General features: G+C 45.4%; 1 protein-coding gene across 2 annotated transcripts in view; it reads right to left on the bottom strand.

Annotated features, from left to right (window-relative positions):
- Positions 1-13,002, bottom strand: part of NUDT9 (nudix hydrolase 9) — a 15,526-nt gene that overhangs the window by 2,078 nt on the left and 446 nt on the right. Inside the window, exons 1-7 of one of the 2 annotated variants that reach the window (XM_015413117.1) lie at positions 11,399-11,637; positions 9,557-9,796; positions 6,516-6,611; positions 5,722-5,808; positions 3,568-3,679; positions 1,722-1,868; positions 1,519-1,603 (exon numbers count right to left, since the gene is read on the bottom strand). In XM_015413117.1, the coding sequence (XP_015268603.1) occupies positions 1,519-1,603; positions 1,722-1,868; positions 3,568-3,679; positions 5,722-5,808; positions 6,516-6,611; positions 9,557-9,796; positions 11,399-11,526 (895 nt within the window). In that variant the 5' untranslated portion in view covers positions 11,527-11,637. Of the gene's footprint in view, positions 1-1,518; positions 1,604-1,721; positions 1,869-3,567; positions 3,680-5,721; positions 5,809-6,515; positions 6,612-9,556; positions 9,797-11,398; positions 11,638-13,002 lie in introns of those variants that run through there. The other variant, XM_015413118.1, reaches the window with a different exon arrangement.

Below are 13,002 nucleotides of genomic sequence, written 5' to 3'. Positions count from 1 at the left end.
CAACACGGCCACCCACCTGAATAAAACGTTTCAGTTTTGACTCTGTTGGGTCTTTACAGTTTCCAGCATCATGTACGCATAAATAGGACAACAGCCTATTAAATATTTTTTTCTGCCACCCGTTTCCCATAACCACAGATGTCTCAGCAGCTGAACAAAGAACACTTACGAATGGCTCCACTGTCAATAGGTTTTAAGCTTCCAATGCCTGATGGGGGTAGGGAACATGACATGGTACAGCCCCATCTTGTCAGATCTTGCAAACTAAGCAGGGTCAGTACTTGGACAGGAGACTGCCAAGGAAGATTCGGCAGAGGAAAGCCATGGCAAAGCACCTCTGCTTCTCATTTGCCTTAAAACCCCTTGCTGGGGTCTCCATATGTCTGTTGCGACTTGACGACAACTTCAGTACATACATAACGGCCTGACAAAGGGAGTCCACTTCTATGACTCACCAGATTCATCGTGGTAGTTGACTGCTTCTGTTTCCATCCAAGCGTTGTCTGTATTACGGGGGTCATCCACTCCCAGCATCATCCCCGGCTTCCAGGGGCAGGTTATCCATGGTTTCCCCTGGTAAACAAAGAGACATGATCGTCATCAGTTGGAAAATTTTTACCTTTACACCCTCCACTTATTTCATTCATCACGACTTGCACCCATATCTGTTTCCACTACAGAGTGCAAAGGTAAAATACGTTCTTTGCACTGAACACTCTATTATGAAAGAAATTCCCTGTTGACTGATGCCCTATCTTACCCCACAAGTAACCAGGGCCGAACATTTAGCAGTACATGCACAAGGACAATACTGTCTGAAGAATGTTTGCAGTTGACAGAAAGCAGGATCTGGCTTTTTCGAAAAACAATCCCACAAGCAGTAAGGCGTTAAACAGAACCAGAGTTAACATAAAATGTTTCAGAACAAAGCTTGAGTCCAGTGGCACCTTTAAGACCAACAACGTTTTATTCTGGGGATAACCAGAATAAATACATACCCAGAATAAAACTTTACTGGTCTTAAAGGTGCCACTGGACGCAAGCTATGCTCTGCTGCTTCAGAACAACACGGCCACCCACCTGAATAAAACGTTTCAGTTTTGACTATGTTGGGTTTTTACAGTTTCCAGCATCGTGTACACATAAATAGGACAACAGCCTATTAAATATTTTTTTCTGCCACCCGTTTCCCATAACCACAGATGTCTCAGCAGCTGAACAAAGAACACTTACGAATGGCTCCACTGTCAATAGGTTTTAAGCTTCCAATGCCTGATGGGGGTAGGGAACATGACATGGTACAGCCCCATCTTGTCAGATCTTGCAAACTAAGCAGGGTCAGTACTTGGACAGGAGACTGCCAAGGAAGATTCGGCAGAGGAAAGCCATGGCAAAGCACCTCTGCTTCTCATTTGCCTTAAAACCCCTCGCTGGGGTCTCCATAAGTCTGTTGCGACTTGACGACACTTCAGTACATACAGAACTGCCTGACAAAGGGAGTCCACTTCTATTACTCACCAGATTCATCGTGGTAGTTTACTGCTTCTGTCTCCATCCACGCGTTGTCTGTATTACGGGGGTCATCCACATACCCCTTATATACCTGGAAAGGGAAGGCTGCGGATCAGGACTCACTGCTTCAGTAGCCTGCAAGGCATTCTAAAGACAGCGCCGTTGCCCTTTGTCTGCCATGCTTAACGGGCTCAAACAGGCTAACTCACCACAAAATGATCCTGACTGAAAAGCCTGTTCAGCTGCTTCTCCAGCTCTTCTTTAGCGGCACCAGACTTCTGCAAAGAGTTCAAAGCCTCCTCGCCAAACTCTCGTTTCAGAGCAGCGGATAATTTCTCCCCTGGGTCCACCATGCCCTAGAAAGAGAGGATCCATCAAGTGCGATGCGTATTTGCAAAGTGTTCTGTTCCCACACAGCAGCAGCTGATGCTCTGACCCCTTGGACAAGGTGTTGTTGTTTGCAAAAGTACCAGAGACCTCAAATATTCTAATTGTTTTTGACAAAGGTAGGTTTTCCCCCAAGGGGAGGTAGGTCATTTGGGTATGGTCTCACCAATTGTCAGCAGTACACTTTGTTGGCTATGGTGCCCAAGGAGAGCCATAAAAACACACCGTTTCTTGCATCTGCATCTCCCACCCCCCAAGAAAAATTGCCCAATTTCTTTCTTTATCTATATCCAACTAATAAAAAAAACATGAAACCCAAGCGAGTGACAGCGGACCAATACAAGGGACCCGGCTGCCTCTTTCTCCCTCTTCTAAAGACTGCCAGCTGCTGATGGTAGGACTGGTAGTAGCTAGGCTGATGGAGGAGGTTTTGCCCTCTCTCCTGCTAAGCTGCAGACCAGCTGGCTGCTGACGGAGCCCAACAGCGGAGGAGCCAGATGAGATCTGGGCCACAGAACAGGCCTCCTACGTTCTGCTCCACACTAGAGCCCAAGCAAGATATCCTATGCCAGTGGATGGGGGACAGGTCCACACTAAGCAAGGGAGGTCCTCCACTGCTCGTCCAGTGACCCTGGCTCAATGGTAAGGGTGCCCAGTGGCCTCAAAAGGAGAGGAAAGGGGCTGAGTAAGGCAACCTGGGTTTTTTCTGCTCCCTTTGACCTTCCTCCTGTAAGCCCAGGAGTGAAGAGCTGGGTGCTTCCTCATCAGCCAGTGCCTAGCCTTTGCCAGCTGCACATGCCCTGTTTGAACCTCCTGCCTCCCAGGAATGGAGTCCCTTCAACAACGGGACTTCCCTTGCAGCTACGGCTGCTTTCCAGCCAGCCAGCTCCTCCCCTGCTTCCTCACTGCTGCTGGACAACTGAGCTGCAGGCAGCAAGCCCTTTAAAGGGCCAGGACATTGATGCCGCCTCCGGAGGAGACAGTGACCTCCCACCCCTCCTGCAAACGCTTCCAGTCAGGCCGTGGTGATCTGCAGCCCCCCCCCCCGACAGCCACTGCTGCTTCTTGCTTTGCAGAGGTAAGAAAGCATTTCCACAGCAGGGCAGGGACAGAGCTGCCACTGACAGGTTGGACACCACCCTAAGGTATGAGGAAGGCCCAGAACCAGAGCACAGAGGTGCCCAGGACTGCTATGCACACATCCATTTACACTGCAAAGGCTAAAGGAAGGGACACAATTGAGCTATTAGCTTCTCAAGGCAAGGTGATGAGTTCCGACTATTCCCCTGGGATGCAGGCAGTTTCCCAGGGGAAGGTCAAGGGCACACTGCCTGGCCTTAGTAAAACAGCAGTTTGAATTTATCTCTTCCTACAAGGCATTTCACTCATTTTAGGCCTGTAATTCTCTAGTAACTTTCAACCAGATTAGCACAGGAAATGTTTCACAATCGAAAGGGGAGGATTAACTCACACTCAAGGGGACATGATAGCCTGCTACTGAGCTCTGCCTTTGTTTTGCAACCACACATTAGAGTCTACTCTTACCAAAGGCTTATCAAGAAAGACACCAGCAGAACATACCCAGAGTTTTGAAACTGTAGCCTATTTTCTCTCCCGCCCACTCCTCCTACCCACTAAAGCCAATTCTGCAAGGCTTCTGTTGCTCACCCCTGGGATGGCCCATTCCCCACAGTCTTTCCTCTTGATGGCGATGAACTGCAAGATGTTTCTGCCAGAAGATGGGTGAGCCACCTTATTGCTGCTGCCGTCTCTCTTCCACCTGGAAGTTGTGCCAAGAAAAAGAGATTCCCCCCACCCCAATTGGTTAGCCCAAATAATTCCAGGAAAATGAAAACTGGAGAGAACAAAAAGAGTGATCTGAAATAATAGCACCGTACAATACAGTGTTGGGTTTGAACATAGGAAACCTCGGTTCTAATTCCTGCTCAGCAAAGAGAGGCTCTATGAGTGGCTTAAAGGTAAACGTTCCCTTGCTCGAAAGCCAGTCGAATCCGACTCTAGGGTTGCGGTGCTCATCTCCGTTTCAAAGCCGAAGAGCCAGCGCTGTCCAAAGACGTTTCCATGGTCATGTGGCCGGCATGACTAAACGCAGAGGCGCACGGAACGCTGTTACCTTCCCACCGAAGTGGTACCTATTTATCTACTTGCAATTTCTTGCTTTTGAACTGCTAGGTTGGCAGGAGCTGGAACTAGAGACGGGAGCTCACTCCGTCATGCGGCACCCGGGTCTCGAACTGCTGAACTACTGACCTTCCACAGCCTGCAGTTCAGCGTCTTAACCACTTGAGCCACCGCAGCTCCAATGAGTGGCTTAGGGAGCAAAAAACGAAACGAGTGAGGATGAAAAGGGACCTTAGAAAAACATTCCCACAGGTATAGTTTGCTACTAAAATGACTACATAATCTGGCATATTATTACTGCTGCTTATGCAGGCACCCTCACTGAACACAGCACCACCCACAGAAGCCCCTCCCCACACACACACACACACACACACACACGCTGTTCCTGGGGACTCCTTGTATAGCAGGCAAAGCCACTGGAGATATTTTGGGCTGCAGTGAGAGAAGTGAGGTGCTGAAGTCCCGCTGCAGATGGAAATCCCTTCCATCTGCAGAAATCCTCTGGTGGACCCAAGGCAGAGGCTGGTATTGATAATATCAACTGGTTCGGAACATGGCTGCCCACATGTCAGCTGGAGTTAGTTACCACCAGTGCATCACTCTGCTTTTAAAAAGATCTACACTGGACCCAATCCACAGGGTCAATTTTGACTTCTGAAATCCTATACAGTCTGGGACCAGGCTACTTAAAGGACTGCTCCTTCCTGCAGGTACATTGAGATCATCATCATCACAGGCTCTCTTGCCTGTGGCCCTCCTCCAAATAAAAGGAGGAGGGTTGCCATGAGAGAGAGACTTTTCTGCTGTCATAAGAACATAAGAAGAGCGCTGCTGGATCAGACTGGTAGTCCATCTAGTCCACCATCTTATGTCACCCAGTGGCCAACCAGTTCCTTGGGAGATCCAGCAACAGGACAAGGCGTAGGGGCTGAGGCCTTCCCCTGATGTTCACTCCTGGCCCTGGGATTCAGAGGCTGACTGCCTCTGAATGTGGCGGTTCCTCTTTAATCACCATGGCTACTAGCCACTGACAGATCTATCCTCCATGAATCTATCCAATCCCCTTTTAAAGCTCATCACCGCATCCTCTGGCAGCAATTTCCACATTTTAATCATGTGCTGTCTGTACTGTATTGTAATTACTTTTATTCTGATTAGCCTTGTTTTTATTGATGATGGTGCTCTTTCAGTCTGATTGGAAGCCACTGTGGGCGCATTATGGAGAGTTTTCCAGGAGAGGTGGAATGTTAAGGTGTTAAATAATAGGAAAAAATTAAACAAGCCCCTGCCCCCAAAGAACTTACAATCTAAAAGAGACAGTAGCCCTGTTTGCAAGTTACAGTGAATGTATGTATAATCCACATATAGTGTACACTTGATTATTCTTCATATGAGCATTCAGTAATTCTCATGTTACAATCAACACATGTACAGCTTAATGTGTAATACAAACTCCACATTCATCCAGATACTGGTCCCCAGTTTCATTCATAAAGTGAAGACACACTGGCTCTTTTTTTTACAAACAGATGTATGCATGATGTACAGGCAGGATGTATGTGCGTTCACTGTAACGTGTGAAAAGCCAGAGGAGGGAAAGTCTGAATGGAAGGGAACATGGGCAAACACTAGAGATGAGGCTTAGGGGGAGAAAACAAAGGCAAGGGTGTCACTCACCTAGTTATCAGAGGATCTGCAGCATGGTTGGGCCCCCAACGCCCCAAAAGACCCCGACCAGCTATTCCTGTTCTGCCCACTGGATTCCTGAAAGAGGTGCTGATGTTAGAGTTGTTGAATTTTTGGTTGGGATCCAAAGGCTTGTGCTATACTCAAGTCCTCCTGTCCGGATAAGCATTTAGGTATACGTGTCTCAACTTCCCTTTGCACATGGCCAACTGCTTTCAAAATGGATGGGGCATTTCAAAAGCAATCTGTGATATGTCATAAGGACAAGGCTCTGGAGATAAAACCAGCACTAAGAAATTACCTAACACAGATGCCAAGGATGTGCCTTGGTTTCATTCACAGCTTACTAACAAGATGTCCCATTTCATACTGATGATCTGACAAGAAACAAGTGGTGGGGAGTAGATGCAAACAGCCTGTCTTATTGTTACAAAAAAATGTACCGACACTCATTTAAAATGGATGCCGTATCAAGGAGAGTGTTCCCAAGGGAAAGGTTTCTCTGAAAGGCCAAGGTTTGCAGCACTAGGGCCATAATGCTCCAGGCTCATGGAACAAGAAGACCCATCTCAGGGCACGCCTGCAAGGGATCCTCTGGTGCTCTTGCGTTAAGTGTCAGACAACAAAGCTCACATGAGTGTTATGACAGCTTTATCTTGAAAACTCACTGATACGACTTCCGGTGTCCACTCTGACTATTCAGACAGCCCTGAGGGCTCTTGCCGCTGAGTTCCGTGCCAAAATCTTACGCCTTGAAAGATTCACACGCACAGAGTGACCAATACCTGGGCCTTCCGTTTTCAACCACGTATGTGCCGTTCTGGCTCTTCCTTTCCACTTTCCCGTCCTTCTCGTTGAACTTGGGAGAAAAATTCTTGTCCCTTTTCAAGGGGGGGGAAATATTATTATTATTTTTTTTAAAAAAATCCATGTTGATTATTTTATTTATTTATTTATTTGCATTCATATCCCACCCATCCCGCTAACAGACTCAGGGCAGGTTACAACATTTCCAATAAATACAGCAAAATTTTAAAAACACAATATAAACATTTAAAAACAATAGTTATAAGCTTGCGGTTGAGAGATTCCGGCCCACTGACGTAGATGATCGCCAACGTTGATTACCAGTATCCTTAATCCTAACCCCATTTCTATTTCACTGGAACGTAATCTCCCAGTTAAGTGTGTTTAGGATCACGCAAGCCAAGAGCTCAGTGCCTTAGCTGTCCCTCTCCTGTCCCTCTGCTTCTCCCAGCATCATACCCTTCAAACGACTCGGCAGCTTTACTGTGTACAGAACGTTTCTGCGTCGAATGGGCTGTGTTGTGTTGAATGGGCTGTGCTCTGTTGAAATGGCTGTGCTCTCTATGCTTCCCTACTGAATTATGCTAATATGTCCTGTGTTTGCAAGGCCCGCCCTATGCCTTGGCATGAGTTTCTCAGCCAGTTCTTGGGGACAGCTCGTGTGGCAATCGAGGGGCCAGAGGAGCTATATATGCCAGAGATGCTTTGCTTTGGCAGGATGTCTGCAAGAGGAGAAGTACTACAGGTTTATCAAGATGTTATGCATTGTCAAGAACCCAAGCCTGGGTCCCTCTGAGCCACAAAGGAGCAGCATTCAGACCTGTGGGCCCTCCAGGTTATCTACACAAGAAACCAGACCTTGGTGAATTATACGAAGGTTTCTTAAATACCTTAAGAAATATGATTATCACTCGGCAACACAGACTCTACAATCCTGCAGCAAGAAAATAAGAAAAGCCAACTTCTCTGTCTAATATTTCACTAATGCTTCCACTGTATCTGAGGAAGCATGCTTGCACACGGAAGCTTATACCGTGAAGAAAACTTTGTTGGTCTTAAAGGTGCCGCTGGGCGCCGACTTTGTTCTGCTGCTGCAGACCAACACGGCTACCCCACCTGAATACTAATCTAATACCTGGTATTAGATGGCACACCTTTTAGAATATCAGAGTCCAGTGGCACCTTTAAGGCCAACAGAGTCCAAGTTAGAGGCTTAAGCATTGTCTACATAGCAGTCCATCGCGATGGGGCTTGGCACAGTCAAAGCCACTGCCCGGTCAAATCATGAGGTTAGCATGGCTTCTCTCTTGTCTACCACTTAATTACAGTCTTTAGCCATCTGGCATCAGGTGGTCTCCCCAACCCAATCAGGGAGCTTGCTTGATGAAGGCTTAGAATGACACCCACTCCTGCTTCCCCCTCCCACCTAGTTACAGAACTGAACAAAGGTTCTCACAATACCCCATTACTACATTCTTGGAGATAAGGATGATGTAGGCAGGGAGGCCTAATTACAGACACCTGCAACACAAAATGGCAATCCAAAAGAAATTAGACCTGCTAATAATCGCTTTAAACCTTGAAGGGGGAATCAGGGTGCTTTGCCTCACATGTATGATGCATTTACTATTTCTTTTCCTATTTCTGGCATCTGTGTGTGCACAAGCTGTTTCACTGACAGAACAAAAAAGACTAGCATATTCACTATGCCTTGAGCCAAGGCTCATGTTCTTAAAGTACTATCTGTCACCGTATGTCATCTATGACGATGTCATGCCTGCCCCTGCTGATGTCATGCCTGCCCCTTGAAGGGGGAATCAGGGTGCTTTGCCTCACATGTATGATGCATTTACTATTTCTTTTCCTATTTCTGGCATCTGTGTGTGCACAAGCTGTTTCACTGACAGAACAAAAAAGACTAGCATATTCACTGTGCCGAGGCTCATGTTCTTAAAGTACTATCTGTCACCGTATGTCATCTATGACGACTGCTCTCCACATCATACTCCAACTCTGCACCGCTGGGGGCAACCTACATTCCTTGCAGTGAAGCAAGACTGGACCGATGCCAGATGACATTAAAAAATAGTAATAACTACTGGTTTGTTTTTTTAAAAAAGTTAACCTACAGCAAAAGACTGTCAATCACCCGGCCAAAGATAAAGAGTCATATTTCATGCAACTTTAACTTTTATTAACATGCACTACTCATAAGCACATGGGGGTCAAAACTAGTTTGTCTGTATCTTTATATAATGTAATCATTTGCCATCTAATATGTCGCTTGTGGTGGAGCTGCGGTGGCTCAAGTGGTTAAGACGCTGAACTGCAGGCTGTGGAAGGTCAGTAGTTCAGCAGTTCAAGACCCAGGTGCCGCAAGACGGGGTGAGCTCCTGTCTCTAGTTCCAGCTCCTGCCAACCTAGCAGTTCGAAAGCAAGAAATTGCAAGTAGATAAATAGGTACCACTTCGGTGGGAAGGTAACAGCGTTCCGTGCGCCTTGGAGTTTAGTCATGCCGGCCACATGACCACAGAAACGTCTTCGGACAGCGCTGGCTCTTCGGCTTGGAAACGGAGATGAGCACCGCAACCCTAGAGTCGGATTCGACTGGCTTTCGAGCAAGGGAACCTTTACCTTTACGTCGCTTGTACCAGGGGCATCTAAGCAGGTAATCATTTGCCATCTAATATGTCGCTTGTATCAGGGGCATCTAAGCAGAGATCAAGCAGTGCAAACTGGCTGCATCACCAGGGAGAATCCCCACCGTGGCTGACCAGATGCCCTGGAAGACCCACAGCAGAGGCACAGGGGCCAAAGCCTCTCCCTTCCCTCCCCCCCTTACTATCATCACCCATCCACTGGCATTCAGACATGTACTGCCTCTGAACCTGGAGGATGCTTTTTAGTCTCCATGGATAGTACACCGCCGTATTCTTAAGTCAATCAAAAGGGCATCAGCCCTCCAGAAGCAAGATCTCCCCCTCTCAGCGCAACTTGCTTCTCAACTAACAATACTCACCCAATCTCTGGATCTGCCCACTGAGGTCCTGCCAGAACAGAGCGTGCAGTGTATTCAACGGGACTATAGTCCTCCCATCTGGTCGACCAGTCCACCTTATTATTGGGCACTTCACTGCGATCGACCTTTGATCCTGGATAGGGGGATGTCCTAGCTTTGTTGTGTAAATTTTCTTTTGGATGTTTATAACAAGACATTCTAGCAGTGTTACTGTGGAACCGGTGTCTTCCTGAATGTGAGCTGTAAGAAAGAAGTAGTTATACATAAGAGAGGATAAAAATCTTGATGAAATGTTCTTTTTAGCATGTGATGTATGGTTTGGAAAATGGTCACCTACTAACCAGTCACTGGACTACATACAGTACTGTCAGCAGCCTGAATAAATATCAATAGTTGGTAAGTGGCTTAAGCTATGCAACAAACTTGTAAAACAGTGTCCAGGGAGCGGGGCCACTGATGCAGTGGTGAGAACTGCCTTTATGCATTGCCAGCAAGACAGCAGCCTCATCATACTGTGAATGTCAACAATACAACTGCATGCAATGGAAGGGGTTTCTACAGGGATGGCACAATGAAACTCTCATAATACTTCTTGGGTGAAAGATGGAAAAAAGCAATGAGGACTCTTTAGTAAATGGCTCCAAGCACAGACAATTTTGTTTTCATGTTAATTTATGTTGTGAACTTCCTCAAGTAGGTCTCCAAAGGGGGGGGGGGGTGATGCACGTTTTTAGATGCATGACATTGCAATAGAGAAATCACTAGCAATAATCACACAAGCTGTTCATAAGCACCTACGACAGCCACAGCTCAGACGGCATTCCGACACCACAATAAACATGAGCTGGAGCCAGCCAGCTTTTTTTCTATCTCACCTGTGTCCTTATTACAGCCCACATTCTACATGGATTTTGTCCAGAAATCCCATGACTCCCAGAATAGCCTTTTTGGTGATTAGTGGGGACCCCTCTCCTACCTTTTAAATCCAGGAAAAATCCTACTTGGTTGGGGATGTCTGAATTCAAACTTGAATTTACTGGTTGTGATCAAACCAGTGTCTTCAAACTATGGTTTGTAGATAATTTGTTAACCAGAAGAAGATTGGATTTATACCCTGCCCTTACTACCCAAAGGACTCTCAGAGTGGCTTACAATCTCCTTTCCCTTCCCCTCCCAACGACAGACACCCTGTGAGGTAGGTGGGGCTGAGAGAGCTCTTTCGAGAGCTGCTCTTGAGAGAACTCGAGACTGACCCAAAGTCACACCAGCAGCTGCATGTGGAGGAGTGGGGACTCAAACCCAGTTCTCCCAGATTAGAGTCTGCCCTCCTAACCACTACACCAAACCGACTCTCCTGACCACAATTTGTAATAACTCGGGCTTGTTATACCATCTGTATTTTTTTTTTAAAAAAATTGTTCAGTAGCACCTACTGTTGCACCTATCATGCCTTGATTGCAGTATAGGGAGCATATCTTGGCGGACAGGAGGTGCAAGAGAGCCAAGAAGACAAACCAGAACTGAAACACAAACCACAGTGTATTGCTTAGACCTGATAGACTAACCAGAATTGGTTGAACAAACCAATGTTTATCATGACGTCTGAATGCGGGCTTAGACTTTGTCAGCTTCTTGGAGAAAAAAATGTCCCATCTCTTTAACAGAGGCTTAAGGCATGGAAATAGGCAGCCGAGCTTTTCCATGGCATGATAGTAAATAACATCACATTAAGCCTCTGTTAAAAGGGCAGGATTTTTTTTCCTTAGGCAGGTGGCAACCATACATTTATCCATGCGGAAAACAGAAACACAAACAGTAGTATTTAGCCAAAAATATATATACCAGATGGCTTGATTCCTGGCTGACTGGAATAACGGGTAGAGATAGCAGCAGTAAGAAGACCGAGCAGTAACAGCAGAAAATGTAAGAGAAATTACTGTAACCGTTTGTGCCAGAAAACCCCTTGCCATCCCATGCAGAGGGTTCACAAAAAACTAGATCTCTTCAGAGAGAAAGGTCCACTGGCTGTGAAGCAACACAGATTATCAGGAAACATCTGCAGGGAACATCTCTTTTTCTTCATTCCCTACAAGAGAAACCAATAGTCATTTGACAATATATACCAGATTTGTTATGGTTATCCCTAAATTGATTTCTGTAAATCTGATAGATTTTTAAAAATTATTTCAGTGGTACATACTTAACCCTTCCTAAACTAGTGGTCATATACAGAAACAACCATGATCATTTTTGGAGGTGTGGTATGCTAAATTGCTCCATATCTTCTGGAAATGCTCTAAAGTTCAACTTTTTGGGCAATATATAGTTCAGTTCATTAATAGGAATATTACTAAGAGGTAATGGAGGTCCGGAATACTATGAACAGGTTATCTAAGAAAGTACGTATATTGGTTGGTTCTGAGCTAAGACACAGCTGCTGAAATGGTAACAGCTGCAAACTGGAGAAAGCCAGAACCTCCCTCTAGAAATCACTGCCTTAATTGTATTTGGCCTATTACTTGTTAAAATTATCAGAGGTCCTTAAGAAATCATCGACAACATTCAGACAATTTAAATGAGTGATGGATAACATTTATTGTGTTCTAGAAAGATAACGTATACAACTGAGTCTTTCCATTTGCTTTCTATTAATTACTGGAACCTGTTTCTGTTTAGTTGTTTTCTTGTTTGCTCATTTTTGTCCTATCTAAAAAGAAATATTCTTTTAATAATGAACACACTATATAAAGACATTTTTAATGGATGCCATATGTTCAGTTTACAAAATTTACACCAAGTTAACCCAGAGTTTTATTTTGTGTACCAGAGGATAAAGTATAGTTATTTCACAACTTGAGCCTAAGCACCAGTTAAGGTTTTTTTAAAAAAATCATTACAACTCAAGCCATTTGTTATAATATTCATTTCTAAACCTATGCTGAGTTAGATCCCAAAACAGGCAGTAATACTTCAAAGTGACCCTAAAATAACCAAATTCAGATCCATACAAACATTGATTAAGCCAAGAAAAACCTGCAGTATTTATTAAAATCCAGTTTAAATATAAATTATGAATCTTTATCCATTTTCTTAGCCACTTGTATTAGAACAGTTAGAAACGAAACAGTTACAGCTGTATGGTATAGATTAGGAGCTAAAAGAATGAGCTGTGACCCAAGAGAATCTGTGTTCAAATACAATTTCTACCTACTCTGTTATGGAAACTCACTGCGGTCGATCTTGGGCCAACCTGGCACAGTTCCAGCCTAACCTACCTTGCAAGGTGGTTGTGAGGATAAAACAAAGGGGAAAACATGGGGTAAGCTATAAGTCTTCTAAGCAAAAAAAAAAAAGATACTGTTTTGTTAGAGATGTAAAAACTGCCAGCTCTGGGTTGGGAAATATTGGAGAATTGGGGGGGGGGGGGGGGCGGGGGGGGGACAGGG

This window comes from Gekko japonicus, unplaced genomic scaffold (assembly GCF_001447785.1).
Source record: "Gekko japonicus isolate JY-2015 unplaced genomic scaffold, Gekko_japonicus_V1.1 scaffold4121, whole genome shotgun sequence".
Taxonomy (NCBI): Eukaryota; Metazoa; Chordata; class Lepidosauria; order Squamata; family Gekkonidae; genus Gekko; species Gekko japonicus.
The sequence above is the reverse complement of the archived record's forward strand: the minus strand, read 5'-3'. Positions and strand labels throughout refer to the sequence as shown.